Source organism: Cyanistes caeruleus, chromosome 5 (assembly GCF_971803275.1).
Source record: "Cyanistes caeruleus chromosome 5, bCyaCae1.hap1.1, whole genome shotgun sequence".
Taxonomy (NCBI): domain Eukaryota; kingdom Metazoa; phylum Chordata; class Aves; order Passeriformes; family Paridae; genus Cyanistes; species Cyanistes caeruleus.
In genome coordinates, this window is record NC_141705.1 from 27,192,729 (window position 1) to 27,215,842 (window position 23,114).

General features: G+C 40.1%; 1 protein-coding gene across 3 annotated transcripts in view; it reads left to right on the plus strand.

The window, feature by feature from the left end:
- Positions 1-21,860, plus strand: part of KIT (KIT proto-oncogene, receptor tyrosine kinase) — a 54,319-nt gene extending 32,459 nt beyond the window's left edge. For all 3 annotated transcript variants that reach the window (XM_086888440.1, XM_086888441.1, XM_086888439.1), the window contains exons 8-21: positions 4,281-4,395; positions 5,567-5,760; positions 6,850-6,956; positions 7,049-7,175; positions 7,434-7,538; positions 7,623-7,733; positions 9,374-9,524; positions 11,314-11,402; positions 11,757-11,884; positions 13,781-13,903; positions 17,497-17,608; positions 17,702-17,801; positions 18,443-18,548; positions 19,659-21,860. In XM_086888440.1, coding sequence (XP_086744566.1) covers positions 4,281-4,395; positions 5,567-5,760; positions 6,850-6,956; positions 7,049-7,175; positions 7,434-7,538; positions 7,623-7,733; positions 9,374-9,524; positions 11,314-11,402; positions 11,757-11,884; positions 13,781-13,903; positions 17,497-17,608; positions 17,702-17,801; positions 18,443-18,548; positions 19,659-19,784 — 1,694 coding nt within the window. In that variant the 3' untranslated portion in view covers positions 19,785-21,860. The remainder of the gene's footprint in view (positions 1-4,280; positions 4,396-5,566; positions 5,761-6,849; positions 6,957-7,048; positions 7,176-7,433; positions 7,539-7,622; positions 7,734-9,373; positions 9,525-11,313; positions 11,403-11,756; positions 11,885-13,780; positions 13,904-17,496; positions 17,609-17,701; positions 17,802-18,442; positions 18,549-19,658) is intronic.
- Positions 21,861-23,114: the final 1,254 nt, after the last annotated feature.

Here is a 23,114-nt window from a genome sequence, read left to right on the forward strand (position 1 = left end):
CTGTTAATTTCTGAATTCTTCTCATTTATCATTGAAGATCAACATTTGTAGCATCTCTATTAGCAATGACATAGCTTGAATATACAAACGTCACTTGGGCTCTTTTCAGAACATGGTATTTCTTCCTTCATCAGAGAATGTTGACACTTGCCTTGTGCCTTCTATGTTTTCTAGCTCTGATTTCTAAGATAAGGGCATTGCTGAGATCAGATGTCCTTTGTCTCAGTGAGTGAGCGTGGGTCACAGTCATGAGGGATAATTCTAGTGTTTAATGGAGCAAAATGTTGAGCCAGAAGTTTAATTTCTCTGAAGGAATAGGAGAAATTGCAGGCTGCCTACAGTCTGGGCACAAGAACTAAAAAAAAACCACTGTCTCACAGTTTTGGTATCATCAGGTGTCAGTTCTCAATGCAGATCTCCATGTTGCTGCTTTTGGGGCATGTGCTACTTAATAAACGATAAAAAATCTCTGTGGATCATGGTTAGGAAACCAGACTGGAAAGAAAATAGAGAAACAAAAAGGAAAAGGCAAGATGGAGCATAGACACTTTTTTTCTTCTGAATGGCCTGTCCATAGAAGCAGCAGTATTCAAGTCTGTTTCCTTCTTTCTTCAAATACTGGTCTTGTAAGTAGCAAATCAGTCTTGGGATGCTGTGAGGACACTTCAGCAGTCTCACAGAGCCCACATTATCTTGCACTGTGGCCCTGGGTGGATTGCAGCCATTCCTGAAGCAATTTGATTTGATGCACTTGGCTAAAAAAGTTTCTTTTGGCATTTTGGCTAAGCTCCTATAAACATTTTTTTCATTTTGAAAAAAAGAGACTAATAGATTGGTCTTTCTAGGGTTTGTTTTTAACAAAAACAACCCTTAGAAAAGGGGTTTTCACTGGCTTGTAAAATGCTCATTTAGCTGTGAAACACAAACTGCATGACAACAATACCATATTACTCGACATAGCAGAGTAACTGCCAAAGGTGAGTCATGTCTGGGTGGGTCAGATCCTGATCTAATGGCATGTCCTCACCTGACATTGTCAGGGATTTTGCATAAATTGCTTAGACGTAGCTCGTGATGTTTACATGTCTGGCTTGGGCATGTAATCAGCAGAAAATAACCAAACAGGTAAAACAGGATTCATAATCAGGAGAATGAATGTCTTCACGTAAACAAATATCAATTCTGAAGCATTTGCTGAAAGACATGAAAAACTCAGTGCAGAAGTACATGCTTTGGATTTAAACATATTTAGCAATTGCATATGCTAATCTGAAACAATACTAAATTGCTTTTAAAATAGTGTAGTAATTCATAATAAATGTATAGAGGTAAGCAGCTCTAAAATTAGAAGCCAAAAAGAAAACTAAAGCTTGACAAGCAGCATTCTGTACTCAGTTACAATTAAGAAACTGTAGAAATCTCCAGAGTGGCAAGGTACAGTGTATCCAGCAATTAGCAGAGGAATCTTCCAACTAGTAACTGAATTTATTAGCAAAATAATATCTCAGCTTCATTATAGTCAACAAAACATTATCTGTGCAGTTGGGGCTCCTGTTGAAAAGACAAAACTGGTCACGGTATTACAGATCCCATGAAGCCAAGCTCAGCTGTTTTCCTATCATTGGACTATGCAGTGAACAATAAGGAATCACCATGATATTGTAAAAAGATTTGTTCCAATCCAGAAAATGTAGCCCCAGCAGAAAAAAACTCTCTCTTTGTTTGGGATGACTGACAATACCTATTAAGTGTTACTTTTTAGACACTTACTTTGTTAACAATGAAGAAAGGGAAACTGGCAATAGAAAGCAATTAAACACAGAATTTCATTATACAGAACATTGAATTAAAATAGGAGTGACCTCTTACTAAGTCATCTTTGATATATTCAGAATCAACATTAATAAAAGCTGAAAAGCAATTAATAAACTTAGTGAAATTAGAAGTTTCAGACATTTAATGACTGATTACAGAAGGCAGTATGTATATATGCTGAGCAATGTAACAAAATGTGAAATATTTAAGGGGTTGAAGTCAGAACAATTAGCAACATCTAGTCCTTAGGAGTCTGTGTGATAGCAGGAGAGGTAATTAGGCAGTGCAAGTCATAAAATCTAGTGTAATACAATCCCTTTTAAAAACAGCTTAGCATCTGTTTGCAAAAGCCAGTCCATCTTTGCATCCCCTGAAGTAGCTACACTGGTGGCTAAGGAAGGTGCTCTGGCTGCCAGAAAGGGGTGCAGGTGCTGGGACACGTGCATGGCCTGAGCTGGCAGAGGAGCAGCCAGCGGGGATGGCAGTAGCAGCCGTCTCAGTCCCCTTGGGTAGTGGCGTGGGGGGCTCTTTGCTGCCTCAAGTGAAATGCATCCCTTGACACCATCCCAACCCGGAGGCCTGGGAGCCCTCAGTGCTGGTGGGGAAAGGCTGATGGTGCTAATTGCCACGTCAAAGTGCTTCACCAGGCACATGGCAGGCAGAGCTGCTCTTAGGTCAGCGCTTCTCAGAGGCTGCAGCAGCTCAGCTTCCCGTGGCACCAAGGCTGGGCCACCTGCCTGGGCTGCATACCCTGTCTTCTCCTTCCAGTCTTGCAGAATGAGTCCATGTGGGCTCGTGGCCACACAGACAGGCTTTTATTGCACTAGGCTTTTGCAGTGGGAAGAGCCTAACTAATATGGGCATTTTTGTTTCCCTCACTCAGCTTCAGATGTCACGTGCAGACCAACTCTGGCACAGTATTTTTTCCAGGGCTTAATGCACAGATGCCTCTTATATTTGATTTCTCAGTTCTCTCATTTCTTGAGGTACATGGTGCTGTAATGTTGCCTAAAATGCAGCATATACCTAAACAAATAGCACATGGGTTGTAGTGTAGCTAATTACAATTTCACAATCCAGCCATTTTGATTGGAATTTCAGAAACGTGAATTACATGTATTCCGTGAGCATTGAGGCTGGGTGAGATGCTGTGTGCTCTCAGAAAGTTCCTCACCAAATGAGTAATGCTGAAAATCAGTCTCAACATTTTGCAACAATGTTTGGTTCTTGGTGTTTTGCATAAAACACACCATGCGGATTTAGAAATGAAAGAACATTCGGTTCCTGTAACATGAGTCACGAGGAGGTGGTATGTGATTGAGGGTATACGTGTGCTTTGTTGACTCTAATTTAATCAGTGAGTAGAATATTCATTAAAAACTAACGCTGTGCAGTCTTCATACATGAGTTTTTTTTCTGAAATATATTTTCCCACTGCAGTCTATACAGCTTCACTACTTTTTAGAATTAGGAGTTCACCTTACATTTCTGTAAAGCTGTATTAACTGATAATGGGCTCTTGTATGTATCAGGTGAGCAGCATCATTGCAATAGCCTTTCATAGTTTCTTCCATTAACTTCTGTTAAGGTGATTTTTGCAAGGAAGCTAAGGTTGTTAAGGGAAGTAAGGTCACTAATTCCGGTTTCATTGGGAAAACACCTTGCTGTGTTGGTGGTACTCTAGGCTGAAGCCTATGACACTGGATTAATGACTCTGAAGTCCACCTGACTGCACTGGTTTCTGGCTATACTTGAAACACCTAAACCAACTGCAGGACTAACTCCTGTGCAGGATGTGACAGAAGGCATTGGCTGGATGAATTGCTTTCTAAACTACCCGAGCAATCACAAATTCTCATTTGGAAAGCTAGTACGTTCAGCCAGTTTTGGCTTCCTCTGCCTGCAGTGGTTTAGAGAATTAGGCAGTTGGGTGGTTCAGTACCCTAGAGGGATGTATGTCCTCTGTCAGGAGGTCTGCACTGGTTGCCTTGCATTGTAGTTCCTTTCCTGGCTGCAGTGGTAATACTGAATACACAGGCAGATGTAAGAGGGATGTGGTTTGACAGATGTAGTACACTTTTAACTGGGAAGAAACTGTCCTTTTTACAGATGGGTAAAGTCATGCTGTGCAGGAATGGAAACTTTACTGTTCCAAGCACACACTTCTTCGCGTTGTTTAAGCTCTTAGCTTTGCTGGTTTAGGATCTTTCATCAAATACTCAGGGGAGATGAGGTATTCTTCTAACGTCCAGCCCGAGCATTCAGTGTAAGAACTAATATTTTCACAGGTGTTTGATTTTTGAAGGACACCAGTTCAGACCCAGACATCCTTGAACATAAGAAGGTCTTGTTCACCTGAGTGATTCCATGGATTATGAGGTGCACAGGTTGCTGGTGTGAAGAGCAAATAGCAGTGTAAATTCTGTGTTCCCCTAATGGATGACTATTGCTTTTCTTTATTGCAGCAAAACCTGAGATTCTCACACTGGATATGCTTAGCAATGGTGTTCTCCAGTGCATAGCAGCTGGATTCCCAGCCCCTACCATATACTGGTATTTTTGCCCGGGAACTGAGCAGAGGTAAGTTAAGTAAACAAGAGTCTCCAAAGGTTATTTTAGGTGCAACACATCCAATTGCTAATTACAAATTAAGAGCATGAAATGACTTGGTAATAGTTGCATTCAAATGTTACATGGTGGTTTTCATCCTTTCTGGCATTGCATTATTGGCAGTAGTTTGTGAGAAGGCAGGAATACTTTTAATTTTTCTCCTCTGTATTCTGTCCTTGAAAGGGGAATAACCAACACTTCCTGCTGTGTAAAAGTAAAAGCCAAAGTTTCTGCTGCAAGCTAACTATGGACTATATCAGCCTGGCCCAAATGACACATGTTCTATATGCAATTTCACAGAATGGCAATCACACAATCACTTGCGAATATGGCTGTTACAATTTGTTTTATTGTGTAATGAAGTAATCTTTCCAGACATAATGTAATTAGGTTTCTCTTCACATGAAACATATGACAAGTAAACAAGTCCAGTGTTTTATGAATGAAGCCGAATGTTTTTAAAACCAGGTGTTTATAAGAAGATTGTAGAGTTTCACTGTGAAGTGAGTGAGCATTTGTGAAGCAAATTTTAAGATTTTGTTTGACTTCCCCCATGGTGATAGATATATTAGCAAGCAATGGGTCTCCTTCCCACTTCAGTAATTTTTTTTATGTCTAAAATAATTGTTATTTCCTTAATGGTTTCAAATAGTAGCTTTTAAAGATCTTAAATGTGTGCTCATGCAGTACATATGTGATATATGAAGGAGAAGCAACATCTTGAGAGCAAAGAACTGGCTATTTTCTGACTGCATATAAGCTTAATGGTGTTTATGCATATCATGGACTTCTGTGCTGTAATAAGATGATGCTCGGGGAACATTAATAGACCACAGCTGCTTGACAATGGAATTGAAAATGCATGTTGAATGGTATAGATCCCATAGAGTAGTTACAGACCTGTAGGTATGTCTAACCAGAAGCAAATGCAAAGACATCGTGGTCTCCAGTTGGGCCAGGCCAGGTGTATGTATCCATTTCTCCCACTACGTACAAAGACCATGAGACACCATGAGTAGGCTGTTTCAGGGTTAAGATCTTCAGCTGAATCCCTTTGTAGACCACAGTTGTTCAGTTCTCTGTTGGTGTGGAATTCCAGGTAGCAATCCATTGCAGGTGACTGTTCATATTGTTTCTCCAGGTGCTTTGATTCCCCAACAATATCCCCCATGGATGTCAAAATTGGTTACACAAATTCATCAGCACCATCATTTGAGCGAATCCTGGTTGAAAGCACCATTAACGCCAGCATGTTCAGGAGCACCGGCACCGTGTGCTGTGAGGCCTCCAGCAATGGGGACAGGAGCTCTGCTTTCTTCAACTTTTCTATTAAAGGTAACTTCCACAAAACATGGGTGGTGTTTGGCTCTCTCTGGAAAAGGATTTTAAGTGGTTTTGCTGTACGAAAGTTTACAGTACCGTGGCTGAGCACATGTTAGCATACTATGTTGCATGTTCTGCCTGTCAGTCTTGCTTTAATTTTTCAATTGACTGTTGTGGTGCTGTCTTTTTATGGCATCTGTTCTGTGCTGCAGTAGGTAGGTGGGTTTCTTCTGTCTGTACAGCACAGAGGAAAACCACCTACAGCATCACCCTGGCTTTCCCTCTCTCTGTCCCTTTTGTTTTCCTGTCATTCTCTGTTTTGACTATTTAGGCCATCACTTGTTTTTCCAAAGAAAGATTGCATTTTATTTTAGGTTTTTACAATGTCTCAGGAAAAAATGTAGTCCCCAACTTGCCTGGAGCCTAAGTGTCCTGCTGCTATAAAAGAAGTAGCAACAACAACATACTGCAAAAGGGCTTATGAGTTTTGTAGTGGTATTTGTAGGTTTGTGGGGGAGAAGAAAAACCCACTAGAACATAGAGGATTTGAAATGTGTTTGTAAAGCTGTGCTCTTCTTTACAAAACCAAATGTTGTTCTTCTTTTTTTTTCCCCTGTTACACCCAGATATAACATACAAACAAATACACCAGATTTGGGGCAGATGGGTTGTAGTAGAACAGTGACATTTCTTCACTATTTGGCACGACCTCTCCTTGTAAAGACTGTGCTGTGGTGATCATACTTAGGTGGGGGGCAAAGGGGAAGAGAAGAAACTGTGACTTCAGATAAAAGCCTCTTTCTTTAATCTAACTTGACTGAGATCATGCACACTCCTTGCATTAACTGATCTTGGTGCCAAACCTCCTGAATTAATGAAGCTGAGAATCCAAAGGCATCAAACTACATGGTTTCTGTGCCAGCTCCATTTCCTACAGCTCATTCAGGAAAGGCGTTCTGATACACCTGGAGCACATCTGGGAAAGTCAAAACCCCAAACTGTATTTCACAAAGAAGAACCAAGGAGAAGTTTTCACCTGGATCTTTTTAATTTCATTTTTTTGTTCAGTACTTCTAGGAGAATTTTCTTGTTTCTTTCCAGAGCAAATCCGTACACATACCCTTTTCACCCCGTTACTGACTGCATTTGGAGTTGCTGCAGGACTGATGTGCATCGTAGTCATGATCCTGGTGTACATATATTTGCAGGTAAAATCAGAGGCCCCTTTGCCTGAATTTAAAAAGCATGTGAGCTTCTTGTGGAGCCTTCGGTTGTAACAGCCATTCTCTTTCTTTTCCAGAAACCCAAGTATGAAGTTCAGTGGAAAGTTGTTGAAGAAATAAATGGAAACAACTATGTTTACATAGATCCAATGCAACTTCCTTATGATAACAAATGGGAATTTCCTAGAAACCGTTTGAGTTTTGGTTAGTTTAGATTCATTTGATTTCTTCCGCAAGGTGGAACCTTCAGGTCTCATATGAGACTTTGGTCAAACACAGCAGAGTTTTGTCACAAAGATGTTGTGCAATAATGCAGATAGTGATAATTGCTCATTCTTGCTTTGGGACAAAAGGCAAGCAGGCGTGTCTGCAATAGCTTCCTTGATATAATAAAATAAAATGTTGAGCCCTACAGGAGGAAGTACTCAAAGTTGTTACAGAGTATTTTGTTTGCTTTATTAGGTAAAACCCTTGGCGCTGGAGCTTTTGGGAAAGTTGTTGAAGCCACTGCTTATGGTTTATTTAAGTCTGATGCTGCTATGACAGTAGCAGTAAAGATGCTGAAAAGTAAGTTGCTGTGGTATACTATTGGTTTTCTCTCTTCCATCTGGTTGGTGTGTCATGTACTGAACACTGTGCTTTGCCTTGCAGCAAGTGCCCATTTAACAGAGAGAGAAGCCTTGATGTCAGAGCTTAAAGTGCTGAGTTACCTTGGAAACCACATTAATATTGTGAATCTGCTTGGAGCTTGCACTATCGGAGGTGGGCTTATCTGCAGATTATTGATTATTTCTGTTCTTTTTATATTGCCAGGAGGATGAACTTTGTGAAGAATCATCCAAGATGCAGCTCTAAGTATAGAAATCGTAAATAGAAATCTTAAAATCTTACATTTCATGCTTAGAAAGGTTGCAGATCATCGTGATTATCACCTGTGATTTACTGAATCTAGATTTTAGGCTCATCATAAAAACAGTAGTAAGACCACAGTAGCTGCAGCTAAACAGGAAGGTTGCTTTTATTCTCTTTCATGTGAACCATTGGGTCCTTGCTTCTTGAGAGATGACAGAATGTACAATATAAATTTTTACCTCCACCACACTGTTCCTCATTAAGGAGAACTGGTTCCTTGTTGGTATCCAAGGTGAAGTCAACAGGCTTGTCTTGTACAGTCTTCCAGCCTTCTGGTTAAACTGCAAATGTATCTGTTAAGGCAGCTCCACTAAAGGTACAAATTCTAAGCAGCAGAAAGTTGAGAAAAGTAATTTTCCAAATAAAGTATTGCGCAACCCTGATGTTTCACATTTAGTATTAACTTAATAAGTTTGTTTTCTTTCATAATAAAAGCTATAAAACCTCCCAAAGTGTTAGTAGAGAGTGATAGAAACCTGTATTTTTATTTGCATGCATTTTAATATGAAAGATGATATTACTTCTTACGTGTTCTACAAAGGAGCTTGTACAAATTCATAGCTTTAGACAAAGGCAAAACGTTTCTCACAATTAATGATTTAAAAATAGGATGAAACAAGTTTGTTCAAACAGCCAACTAAGTTGACTCACTGGCCCGAGTTCATGTCTCTCTCAGTGGAAAAAATGTGGTGCCTGTAAAGAAAATCATACCACAAACACTTCTTTTGCTATTGTGAAAGCTGTAATTTTTAACTGCAGAAAAATGGAGATAAACCAGTGAGGTTAACAAACGATGGCACAGAGTAAACTTGGAATGAAATAACACGCAGTGTAATTACATATTCAAGGTCCGTAGCTGGAGTCATTCACTCAAAAGACATATATTTGATCTATAAACATCCATGCTGAAGATGACTTGATTCCCTTTTCTGATTTCATTTTAATATTCTGAGACCTTGTGCAGTGTAGTTTTCTGCTGCAGCAGACTGTTCTGTTTGAACGATTTTTCCTATTATACTGCAGAGTATAACACTCTACATCATTTCCAAAACATTACTGAAGGAGTGTGAAGCTCTACTGTAAACAGAAGTGAATCAAAAGGATTAATGTTTGAAGCTTGAATTACTCGTAACGTTTGGAACAAATAACTTCCTTCAGGAAGTGAGCAAAATCAAACAGATGTGTCTGGCCAGAAACATTATCGCATGAAGAAAGAGAAAAAGACCTATTTGTCTAATTTTTGTACAATGCAATGCTATTGAGGGGCAGAACATTAATTGGGACACAGCTTTAGCTGGACCATGGTTGTTCATCTGTGAAAGGGAAGATGCTGGGTTACTTTTCTGTAACTTTTCAAGTCTAGACAGTGCTAGGCAGTGTGATTTTTTAATAGTCCAGCCTGTGTGTGCTTCACTGAATGCTAGCTTTATGCAAGGTTTTCTGCTTTAAACAATACTCACCAGCTTTCTAAACCTTACATGCATCTGCAGGTCCCACTCTGGTCATTACAGAATATTGCTGTTACGGTGATCTTTTAAATTTTCTGAGACGGAAACGAGATTCATTTATTTGTCCAAAACATGAAGAACACGCAGATGCCGCTGTTTATGAGAACCTTTTGCATCAGTCGGAGCCTGCAGCGTAAGTATGACCTGCTGAAATGTATTTGTGTTTTCAGAAGATTGGGAAGGAGGAGAAATCAAAGTTTATTAGGGATAAGAGGTGTGGAGAAACATTTAATGCAGCAGGCTTTGAAGATTCTCTGCTGCACAAGAAAACAATTTAATGAAGAGGGTATTTGTTCAAGGGGTGGTTTGTTCTAACAGTGTCATTATATACAGAGTGGATTGTATGCACTCTTTGCTTTATTCTTTATCAAATTTTCTGCAGTTATTTCATGCATCTCCTTGCCTCCAGTCTTTGTACATGTTTGTGTTTATTGTTATTCAACTTTGGTAGTGCTTATTTAGCAGCTCGAATGACAATTTTCTCAGTGTCAGGCTGTTAGTACCCTGAGTTCTCCCAAATTCCTGCCTTCAGAAAAGACTTTTTACAAAATCTAACCAGTGTCTTAAAATGTCAGCAGCAGGCTGCTACTGACAGCTCACTGCATTTTGTGGTGAAACAACCTGTGTCATGACTCTGAGATTGCTCTTGTACTTGGTTCATCTGTATATTTTTAACTGCTGTGTTTTATATATCATCCCAGAGTTCTTTCCAAGGGCGTTTCCAAGCAGATTTCCTTCCGTTTGTGAAGGGAGAGACAGCTTACCAAAATCTACTATTAGGATACCTGCCCATTCTAAATTTTAATCTTTTTATTGCCCCAGTGGGCCTATTACTTTGTGTTGGCAGTCAGGAAAGAAGCAGGCAGACCTAAGGAGCTGGAAAAGTTCTTCATCCCAGCACAGTACTGGTGAAGCTGCTTGAGCCATGGCAATAAATGGGTAGCTGGTGGTGCCCCAGAGAGGTTGGGACCATGGGGGTGATGGGCATAAGGCTGTGATTTGCCATTGGAGGTGTGCCCTCTGTTCAGTGAAGGGATCTTGCTGTTTAAGCATATTAAGTTATTGTAAATTGAGTTTACAAATTGCAAATTGTAAATTGAATTACTGACAGCAGAGTACTTACAAAATTCTCATGTTAGTATTTACTGCTCCTGAACGTGTCAGATGTGTTTCTGGTGGTAACTAAAGCTGTTGGTGATCTCATTGCTCCTTCTCATGTTAACTCTGTGGCTGCATTTATTGCTCTTAAACTAAGCAGATGTTTCAGGCTAAGGAAGTATATGAATTTAATGGCAATGAAAAGAAAAATGCCAAAGTACATCCATCATTTCTAAAGGTGCCTAACTGTATATTTATAAACCATATAGTATGAAAATCTGTACATTTAAATTATATATAGCAATAAGAAAATTTAAACTTAAAAGAATGTAGCAGATGGCTGTCCCAAGCCTCGGCTGATTTTTTGAAATACATATGAATCCCCTGTGGAACTTGGGAATTTCTGAATTTAACATTTTTTACCATTTCTCTTCTGCATTTCAATTGCCAGTTGAGCTGCTGAAATATTCTGGTAGAAGTTGGCCTAAGCAGAAAAAGGAAGCACTAGCAGATCCTGTGAAACATCTGGATGTTAATTTATAGAGACTGAAGTCTGTATAAACAGTATTCATGTGAATGGTTTTGTTTGCTCACCTGAGCCAAACTCCAAATTTTGAGGTGTACCATTAACTGTACCAACAAATCTCTCTTTCTGTATGTCATTTCCTCATTTTTTTTCACACACCCATGAATTTCCAATCAACTGATCATTTGTAAAGCAATTATTCAGAACTGATTGTTGGCCTGATGTTGGCTTTTTGTTTGGATAACCTTTGAGACCTTTTTCACTAAACTATGTTTCTTTTGTTCTGCTGCCTCTACAGTGATGTTGCCAATGAGTACATGGACATGAAACCAGGAGTGTCATATGCAGTCCCACCAAAGGCTGACAAAAAACGACCTGTGAAGTCTGGTGAGTTCAGTGACAAGAAATTCTGTTGGCTGATGGGAGTGCAGGAAGACAGGCTTCATGGACTTGTTCAGTTTTAGCATATTTGTCTTTGTGAAAGGGGACACTTAAAACTCAGTAATTGATGTGAGAAGGCTTTGAAGAAGAAAAATATGCTAAATTACATTGTCTTATATTTCTTCAGACTTAAATGGAGTATCAGGATTATTTTTTACTTTCTGGTGATGGGCTATTTATGTGATTCTAGACTGGTACTTACTAAAACTACTGTTTTGTTTAATGTCAAAACAATTCTATGTGATTTCTACATGATTACATTTGCTTAACTCGAAAGCTGTTGTTGTTTATATTGTGTAGGATCCTACACTGATCAGGATGTTACCCTTGCTATGCCGGAAGATGATGAACTTGCTTTAGATGTAGAAGATCTGCTAAGCTTTTCTTACCAGGTGGCAAAGGGCATGAGCTTCCTTGCCTCCAAAAACGTAAGTTTTTTTTCAGAGATGGACAGAATCGGTAGATTTTTGTCACTTTCAATGTGCACATTAGAACTTGCTTTTGCGCTCGTTTTTTTTTTTTTCTCCCACTGTTCCTTCTTCCAAACCAAACCATTAGCTTCCCTTTAGTTTATTTTTCATCTAGCAACACATTCAAAACAGGCCTGACATGCAGACATATCATAGTACAGATGATACACAGATCCACCACACTCCTGCATCCTTCAATGTTAAGGACATCCAATGCTTAGCACACACATTCCGTATTTCTTCTGTTTTCCTACAGAAGCCCCAGATCCATTATGTATTATTCCTGGTGACTTTTTCTTTATAGTCTTTCCATTTTTACAGACAGAGTGGCATTAAATAGCAAAGGCAGTAAAGAATGTAATATCAGCTCACCTTGAGGATGGGAAGTAATGTGCAGTATAGCTCTGGCAGTGCCATGTTAACACCTGTATCACAGAATTGAATTGCATGCACTATTATGTTGCTGGTCCTCTTCAGCTGTTGTATACTTACACTTTTTTTGGCTTCAGCAGTTAAATTAGTTAAGGCAGAGTGCTGTGGGCTGATGGATAAGGTGCCTCAGATTTCCTCACATCCTTGAGGCTGGTCCTTGAAGACAGCACACAGAGTCACAAGACAGAGCTTCCTCCCTTGGACAAAGTCTCTATTCAATGCAAACTGCACTGATTCTGGAGGAACAAGGCAGAGTCATGCTGGCTCTTGGCCATTCCTTTGCCCTGCTGCTTCAGTGCTGTATGACAGCTTTACATATGCAAAGTGAAGCATGCATTGTATTCAGTGGTGAACAAGAGTCTACCAAAACAGTGAACTATTAAAAATTGTTCCTCGTGTAAGCATGCTAAAGGGACAGAGATTAAATTACTTGTGCAATCTTCAGTTACTTTCTCAGCTTGAGAAATAACTTTTCATAACTTCTGATATTTTAGGTCATTTTTTTGGTTAGAAATTCCAAAAGTTCTGTATTTCAAGGAAAAAAGAAAAACTGAACTGCCTTCAGTTATTTTTCAGACAGCTGTGGTCTGCGTGTTAAATCCCACCAGTAAACCTGAAGCTTAATACTCTTCAGATGAAAACAGAAAGAATTTTGTTAGAGAATCACCTCCATTCTCTAACAAACACACATGGGCTCCACAGTTTTATACAAAGAAACACAGCTGCTGGAAAACTCAGGCATCCTTCTGGAACTGCAGTTACCACTGCATGCCCACTTCTAAAATAAAAACTGGAATATAAGGTGGTTAAGTCACTGAATGCATGACCTTCCATTGAAAGATACTGGCATGTGAGAATTTCCACTATTTAAAAATATTTAAGTCTGCTTAAGTTCTTGTAGGTACTTAATAATTCAGCTTTTCCAGAGGAGTATTTCTGCTATAGGGTTCAGTTTCTGTGTTCATGTGCTTTGAAGTTGTTACCATAATTTCCCCTATTTTCAGTGCTTTTCTATGAATGACAATAGTTACTTAATAGAATATTTGGAATATTTTGGATACAAACCACATTTTCCTCTATTTGTCTTCTATTAGGAAATAAGCCAGTGATGATTTTGATAAATCAGAAAAAAAGTATATCAAATTTTAGCTGAGAATTTGAAACACTGCAAAATTCAATGACTGCAACTGGTATTTTCTAAAATAAATGCATGGATAACCTTATTAATGTAATTATTGTAAAGATAAAACAGCAGAATGTTTACTCATCTGGGTAAGCTTATTAGCACATGGCTTCATTGTGATTTACAGCTTGCCTTAAAATGCATGATATAGTAAGTTACACAGCTAAGTAAACACATAACCAAGCAATAGCCTGTTAGGGATATTATCAACTAATTTTGTTTGTTTGTCTGTTATTTAGTGCATTCATAGGGATCTGGCTGCAAGAAATATTCTTCTAACTCATGGTCGAATTACAAAAATCTGTGACTTTGGCCTGGCAAGAGATATAAGGAATGACTCAAATTACGTGGTCAAAGGAAATGTAAGTACACATGATACTCTATACACTTGTTTTAAGTTAAGCGAGTTCCTATTGTCTTGACATGCAAAGAAAAGTCTTTCTTAGTTAGATGGAAATCTGGATTTTCCAGTCCTGGTGTATGTATATCCATGTTGGCTAGGAGGGGAAATTTCTGACATAAACGTGTGTGCTGACAAAATCCTCCTTTTATACTTGTCATACTGGAAAATATGTGCTCATATGCGTGTTGTAGTGGAAGAGATGTTTTTACTGCACCTGTATAATGTCCAGTCTTCTTATTTTACATGAATGTACTCAAAGTTACTTCTCTGTAAGTAATTGCTAGGTTATTCATGGGAATACTCTGGTATCCCAGTTCTAAATTTTGGTATTAGGAAACTTTGTTCCTGGGCATTGCACTATTTGTCCATTACTGAAATAGCTTATTTTAAAAATATCTAAATAATCAGGGGTTTGCAGCTTACCTTCTTCTGTAAGGGGCCACTCAGACAAAGAAACTGAAGTGTGGAATTTACTGATTAGACCATCAATGGGAGGCAAAAACATCTTGGTTTTCTCTGATTCCTTATAAACTTCCTAACCTCATGTATGTAACAAACATAAACAAACACAGTCTTAGCTTGCAGCTGTAGTTCAAACCCTGTAGCAGGGTTGGAGCAAGACACTATATTTTGATGAGGAAAGTTTAAAACCTCCCATATAGAAGAGTACCAATCTCACGAGTACCTATTAAACCTCTGGAGAGGTACAAAGGTGCTTTGAAGTGATGCAGATTACCTTGGCAGCACTTGCAGTCCCCTTTAAAGTGCCAGTGCAGTAAAAAGAGCCCTACTACAAAAGAAAATTGAGCTCTCTGTGGTTAAGCTGGAGAAGTGTTTATGAAGTATAGGTGTTTTGCATCTCAAACTGGTTTATGCTGCCTGGCTTAGTGTTTCAAGTCTGTGTCAGACGGGTGCAGCCAGCTGCTGCCTTCAGAGTACATTTGCTTTCACTTGCACTGTTTTTCAAAGGAAAGGATCCCTGTTCAGCAAGGTAGCCCTTCTCCCCAGTTCAGCTGATGGCTCCATGATCTTAATGGTGAGGTCATTAGTTAGGGGCTTGACAGCACATGAACTGAAGTTTACCTGTCCTGGCTTTGCAGGCTGATAAAGAGAGAAAACCTCACACCCTATTATCTCTCACCAAATGGGTTTGCCACCGTGGTGGTTTTTGTCCTAAATGCTAAACTTCCACAGCCACTCAGTTAACTTCAGTCTATCCATGGTACCTCAGGTATCTGACATAACTGCTGCTGTGCTGTCACCCAGCAGACCTTGATGTCTCAGGTACCTACAGCATCCTTATTTTAGGCTATGGGAAGGAGAGGTTTGTTGGTTTTCTTCAAAACAATGTCACTACCAGCCACTGGTTGCCTAGAAGTTGAGGTTAGGGAGCAATAGGAGCTGAAATAATTAATGAATGGCTGCTGTGAAAAAATACTGACTAGTGTGTAGTGTCACCAAGCTACTTCCAGGGTCAGGTCAAGAGCTGCCTGATCATAAAGGGTCCTGGGAGTAGGAGGTTTAGACCAGCAGCTTAGGAGGGAAGCGTGTAGTTGAGTTTTATTTGTCTACGTTGTCCTTTAAATTTCCTGAGTTAATAGAATCACAGAATCATAGAATGATTTGGGTTGGAAGGGATCTTAAAAGATCATCTAGTCCAACCCCCCTGCCATGGGCAAGGACATCTTTCACTAGATCAGGCTGCTTAGAGCACCATCCAACCTGACCTTGAAAGTCTCCAGCGTTTGAAATGTTGCCCAGATGAAGTATCCACAACCTCTCCAGACTACCTGTTCCAATGTCTCACCATCCTCATCATATTTTTTTTTCCTTGTTTCCAATCTAAATCTGTGCCCTTTCAGTTTAAAACCACTGCTCCTTGTTCAGTCATCACAGGCCCCAGTAAAAGGCCTCTCTCCATCTCTATATATGTTAAAAGGCTGCAGTGAGGTCTCCCTTCTCTTCTCCAGATTGAATAACCCCAGCTGTCTCAAACTTTCTTCACATGAGATGTGTTCAAGCCCTCTGATCATTGGAAGAAAGAGGTCTGGTTTCTTCCAAAGCAGGACAAATGTTTAGGACAGAGGCCTGATTGGCTTCTACAATCAGACAAGGAAGGAACAAACCAGGGACAGGAAGGTGAAAGCAAATGCAAACTCTTCCTGTGTCCTTTTTTCTGATCCAGTTTGCATTCATAAGGGATGTTTCTATTCCCACACAAACTTACGAAAAATCACAGAATCATAGAATTGTTCAGGTGGTAAAAGACCTTTGCGATCATTCACTCCAGTTGCTAACCCAGCACTACCAAGTCCCCTAAACAATTTATCAAAGCCCCACATCTGTATGTCTTTTAAATATGTAGATGGATGGTGACTTCATCACTTCCCCAGGCAGCCTGTTCCAATGCTTGACAGCCCTTTTGATAAAGAATTTTTCCTAATACCTAATCCAAACCTCCTCTGACACAATTCAAAGCCATTTTCTGTGGTCCTGTCACTTGTGTAGAAGAGACAGATGCCCACCTTGCTACAGCCTCCTTTTGGGTAGTTGCAGAGAGCACCAAGGTCCCTCCTAGCCTCCTTTTCTTTGGGATAAACAACCCCAGCTCCCTCAGTTGCTCCCTGTAGGGCTTTATGTTCCAGATTCTTAATTTCCTTCTTTGCCCTTCTTGGAAACACTCCAGCACCTGAATGTCAGTGTTGTAGTGAGGGGCCCAGAACTGGACACAGGATTTGAGGTGCAGCCTCCCCAGTGCCGAGTACAGGGGGACAATCCCTGCCCTGCTCCTGCTGGCCACACTATTGCTGACACAGGCCAGGTGCCATTGGCCTTCTTGGCCACCTGGGCACTGCTGGCTCATGTTCAGCTGCTGTCACCAGCACCCCCAAGTGCTCAGCTGGGCAGCTTTCCAGACACTCTTCCCCCAGACTGTAGCACTGCAGGGGATTGTTGGGACCTAAGGGCAGGTTCCAACACTTGGCCTTATTGAACCTCATACAACTGGCTTGGCTCATCAATCCTGTTTGTCCAGATCCCTCTGCAGAGCCTTCCTGACCTCCAGCAGATCTACACTTCTGCTCAGAATATATATATTAGTGTATATTACTTTTATATGGATTTAAATTTTTCTGCTGATAGACTGAGAAGCTAATGCTTATTGACTAAAGCCTTGAGACACCTCGACTATGTGCCTGTGTCAGCCAGTCCACCAAAGTAGACTTGCTTACATGCTTAAGGAACTGTGCCATGATCACTTTTATTACTGTCCACTGACTTTCTGATATCCTTTATTAACTAGACAGCAGTCAAACAGTATTCAGAAAATCAGAGTGCAAGGAACTGTGTAAGCTTGGTAGACCCATAGAAAGATGGATCACTAGCAGTGCAGCACTTGGAGACTCTGTAATGCTAAAAGTTTAATTTTTGGTTAGATACTTCTTGATTTTAAAAGTATTTAATGTACATAAAGAGCAGAACAAGTTATTTTACCTTGTCGTTTCTGTATGCCTTATGTGCATTGTGTTAATTTATTCCCTCTTCCCTGGAAAGGCTCGTCTTCCTGTGAAGTGGATGGCACCTGAAAGTATTTTCAATTGTGTCTACACCTTTGAGAGTGATGTCTGGTCTTACGGGATATTGCTTTGGGAGCTCTTTTCTTTAGGTAAGTTCCTTCAAGGACTGTACTTCGTATCTGTTTTGTTTTGGGGTTTACTGTAGATGCAGAAATCATGTTGCTCACCTGCTCTCTCAACAGGAAGCAGCCCCTACCCAGGGATACCTGTGGACTCCAAGTTCTATAAAATGATCAAAGAGGGATATAGGATGTTCAGCCCTGAGTGTGCACCGCCTGAAATGTAAGCGAGCAACCAGCACCTCCAGTCATCCAAACGTCAGTAAAGATGCACAGGAAGGGAAGCAGAAGCTTCTTGCACTAAGGCTCATTGCACTGCCCCATTGTAATTTTTTAAAAGTTCTTGTCATGTTTTAAATAATTCACATACTCTAACTAGCAGAATACATGCCTGTGTTGTTATATGCAATGAAATGCGCTCATGCCTTCTTGCCATCTGATCGCTTTGTCATGGCACCTGCTCTCTTGTCAATAAATTATTGACAGATCACAGAACATAATTAAACATTTTTACTTTAGATAAAGAAGCCAGTGAGATGTATCACCAGACTGTGCAGCATCTGCATTTGTGCTGTACTTCCTGACAACAAGAGGACTGGCTACTGATCTTCTTTATGAGACATTCGTAATTCACTGTTTTGTAAATGGATTGGCATTTAACAAGCTGTCAAAGAACACTGTGTCCAGAGCCCTCCATTAGTAGTGAGTGCTCTGTTGTCACAAACACAGGTGTTGGCAGCACCATTCCTGTTCGTAAAGTCATTTAAAGAAGATGCGACACCTTTGTTTCAAATAATGATGCAGGATAGATAAGAACTCTAAAGATTTCTTCATGAGCAGTACTTAATTTTGGTATCTTTACAGGTATGACATAATGAAGAGTTGCTGGGATGCTGATCCTTTACAGAGACCCACATTTAAACAAATTGTACAGATGATAGAGCAGCAGCTTTCAGATAATGCCCCCCGGGTGAGTTACGGATTGAGCGGTTTCAAGCACGTTATACTAGAGCTGTGAGAAGGAAAGAGCCCAGGCACTGCACTTCTACTTTTACTTCTGTAGCTTTGCAGCATCAGTCTGGGTAGTAGGAATCATGTTTGGGCTTTTCCATTGGACCGTAGCAATCTAAGCCCATACCCAAAATTTACCATCTACAGAACATGGTTTGCGTTACGGATGTTTCTCACTCACAATAAGACCTGCCACAACAAGTTTGATGTTGCAAAGTGCAACGGTACTGCATAAATTCATTTCATCCTAAACGATGAAAAATTCTGTTAATCTGGGAAATAAAAGAAAGTATAAATAGTTTTTATTAGGAAAGCTGCTGGATGAAGGGGTGGAGGCTTTGGTGCTCCTGTGTTTCTTCTCACTTGCCTCCCCTAATTCCATTTACATAACCTTGGAGGTATGTTGTGACAAATGGTATGTGCTGCTTTTTCAACCATTCCACAGTGAAAGCTTATTCTGAGCAGGCAACTGGACAAAACAGTCCAAAGGAAAACTGGAGGCACATCCTAAACTTGGATTTTTCTCTTTCCGTTACTTTGTGTGTTACTAGGGTTTACAAAACTGCATTTAAACCTTATTTAAAAATAAAGCTTCCTTTTACCTTCTGGATGCCTCGTTTGGGCAGAGAGTACATGGCTTCCTGACAATTTGAGAAAAGAGGAAACTGAAAGCTGCTGGTGTTCGATTGCATCCTGTAACATATTTTTGGCAGGTGCAGGCATTACTAAAACAAAAGCAAGAATCAGAAGGAATTATTAGTGAGGTTTATTGGGGAGCTTAGTAATAACCTGAGCAATTTTATTTTTTTTGTGCTCAGCTGAAATTTGGCATGCAGTTGGAAGCTACAGTGTTTTTAGTAACTGAGATTGAGCTTCATGACTCTTTAAAATAGCAGCTAAGACAAAGACCTTTTGAAACTGTTTTGATTTGCAAAGAAGCTCCTGAGCTGGAACCCTTCCACAGCAGTGTGTAGTACATAGTGGGAAAAGGCTAAGAAAGGAATGCTCTCCAAGAATGTGTGAAGGGAGCAGTCTGCAGAGTGTTGACATCAATCTTTGGCTTCTGCAGGTTTATGCCAACTTCTCAGCCCCACCTTCCAGTCAAGGAAATGCTCCAGATCACTCGGTGAGGATTAACTCGGTGGGCAGCAGTGCTTCATCGACTCAGCCTCTCCTGGTACGCGAAGATGCTTGAGTGGCATGTGAAGAGGAGGAGATCGGATGTGTTAGCTGTTTGTATTGTGCAGGGGCTGAGAGAGGGATGACTTCAATAATTTCTCTTTCTTCTACTCACTACTACTACTGTGTAGCTGAAACGTTGTTGTAATACTGTCCTTTACCATGCACTGTTATACATAAAGTTAATCCGCTGAGCACGGTTACAGGCATCATTTCAGTGTTAATTGAAGCTGTATATATTTCGCTGTATTGTGTGTATTTGCAGTAGAGAGCCAGATGTGAAGGAAAAAAAAACAACTAACAAAAGAAATCCTAAGCCAGAGTGTGGAATTAGATGACTGTAGATCAAACCAAATCTGCAGTGATTCTTCTCTGGATCTGTGCCTGGAACACAGTCATTTTCTAGTTAATCTTGTTTTTCTGAATTTACAAAATAAACAAGTATTAAGTTAATGGTTTTGTAAACCCCTTTCCACATCCAGCCAAGCCTGAGAGGCTTTCCCAGGCAGGTATCATAGGTTGGAGGCCAGTGAGGGTGCTGTATTTACCTGGTAAAAAGCTCTGGGGCTTAAAGCAGAGGTGACGGGAGGAAAAGCATGGATTTTCATTTTGATTTCCCACCTGCACTGTCACCCTTACAGAGCAGTTGCACAGTTTCCATGGATATATGCACTGCTTCCCACCAGTGCATTCCCTGCCAGGATGAAGCTGCCCATTGCTGGGTTTCACTCCACCATGGAGCCTGAACTGCTCCTGTGGTCCTCTGCCTGGGGTGCCCAAAGACTTTGACCTTTGCTTTGTTAATAGTTGCATCTAAAGGTGTTCACCAAAGATAGGTGGGCCCTGCCAGACTGGTCAAAAAAGAGGAGGAAGGCTGATTCCAGTAAACTGTGTGTCTGGAGAAGGGGCTGTTTAACGAGTCATCTTATCTAAGGGAGAGCAGGGAAAAATAATGCTCTCCTGGGGGCCCTTTCTTTATCTTGTCCTACCCAGGTGAATCTTTCCCACAGGTAGTCTTGGATAGTGCTAACTGGAAAGGGCTATTTTTCTCCACCCCAAGTTGTTTCTGTGGTAGTCCAGAGATGATAATGAAGAAGAATCTAACTGAGAAAAATTTATGCCAAATTTATAAATGGCATAAAAGAAAGAATCTTTTCATCCTTCTTTGACAGACGTGAAGCTTTGGGGTCAGCATCTGCTGAGCTCAAGGTGGTGCTTAAAAGTGTTTTCTAACCCCTTTTCTTCCCACCAGGAGCACTGGTTCTTTTCTTCCTTTGTTTCTGACCCCTAAAAATAAGTAAAGGCATTGAGAGAAGCATTTCTCGGAGGCAGAGTCCTACTTGAGTACCTCTTTATTTACAATGCACTTAAGCACTCTGTAACTTTTACTTTACCAGGATTTTGGTTGAGTTTACATGCAATTGAAATGTGTAACTAACTGCCCAAATACAAGGTAATTGTAAGTACACACGCTGGTAATACATTTTTGGTTACATTGAATACCGCGCTCCTTCTATGACTGTGCATTTGGTTTATTGTTACAGGAATCCGTCTTTCAGAGTTAAATAAAAAATTAGCCATTTGCACTGAACTTACTTAGGCTGTTGCACCTTTCCAAAGTTAGCCATTTGTTTGGATGCACTCTTATGCATACTAGTTGTTGAGCATTTTCAGTTTAATGCTATAAGAGCTCTTTTGTAACGTGTTGGCTTTTGGAGGAACTGTAGACAAACTAGTTGTTATAGATGTCTCGGTACTTTACAGACACTTAGCTGAAAGAGGTTTGGGGTTTTTTGTTCTTGAAATTTATATTTTTATAATTTGGGGGGGTTTGAAACTTCTTTTGCAATGGCTTGGTGTTTTGAATGGGTTTATTCATTGTTTTTGTAAATATGGAAATGTAGCAATAATGTCCTTTTGACTATTCTCAGTCCTTGAGTCTCAAAAATATTTTTTTATATATATATATATGCAAAAACTATATGTATAAATATGTAAGTGTTTGAAAGTTTATGAAACACTTATGGATATGTTGCTCAGTTGTAGAATTGCAGTTAAGAAAAGTTCAAATAAATCTGTAAATATGTTCAAATGCTACCAATGTGTATTATGTTAAGATGGAATATTTTCATGTCTTACTAAATTCCTGGGTTGAAGCAAAATCTTGGTGTCTGGCCACACACAGATCAAGTCTGGCATTCTGAAACCTTTTTGCAAATACATGGAAAAAAAATGTCATTTGCTATATAAGTTCTTTACCTGTGAATATGTGGGACAAATACTTGAAAATTTCAATGCAGCTTTGTTCTGAAAGAAAATTATAGTTAGAAGATTGATCATGTAGACTGTTGCTGCAGTTTATGTGTAATGAACAGTATTTAAAATGAAGATGTCCTGACGTTTAGGGTATGGTTGCAGAGGCAGTTGGAGCTGTAGTGATGCTGAATATTCCCCCTTCTTGAAACAGATGTACATGCTCTTGGCCCCTGTCTCAGACTGGCACGAGAGCTGTGCTGGACTGGCCAAGTGCAGCACTGCTGGGAGGCAGCAGAAGATATACCTGGGGCTGCTGCTGTGGGAGGGGGGTCATAAAAGCTTCCCTTGCTTGAGCAGGTGCTCTCTGTCTCAGTGGAAGACCCTCTGATGTAGTTACTCCAGGTTTGAAATCTGTGACCCCCCTGCTCACACTTGTTCCTGTGCTGCCTAAGGGTTTGCATGGTTGGTGTGTGATTTAATAGTAGTTTAGAGCCTATAAGGCTCTAGAATTACCGTACTAAAACCCCTAATAACTTTCATGAGAGACAGACCTCAACTGTTTTGGTCCTTAGACATTCCTGTACTGTCAGCAGACCACCTTGAAAAGCTCCCCTCCTTCAGCTTCCTTTGTAAAACAGCTTCCCTGTTTTTTTCTTTTTTCTTCCACACAGATCTTCACTTTGCTTGTTAAAACTAATTAAGGAAATTATAACCTAGTTTTGTCAGGAGCCACGAAGTGCAAGTTTTGCTACAATTGGCATTGTCACTGTTTTTAATAATGCTTCAGAAGATACCAAGATGGTGTCTGATATGGAACCATTTTTTTTCTATCTTGTCCACCCCCACATTCAAGCAGAGTAGAGTTCATACTGAGGGATTCCTGCAGCTGAATTGTACAAATAATTTGTGAATTCTCATTTAGCATAGCCAAAGGAGCTATTTTATGTATTTATTTGGTTAGCACATCATTAATTTTATTTCCCTGAAATGTTTCCCATTCTGAAACACCCTAGGATATGCATCTCCATTTTCTGAAAAAAATCTTGCTCCTATTTCCTTATTACAAGGCTCACAGTGGTTACCACCTCCA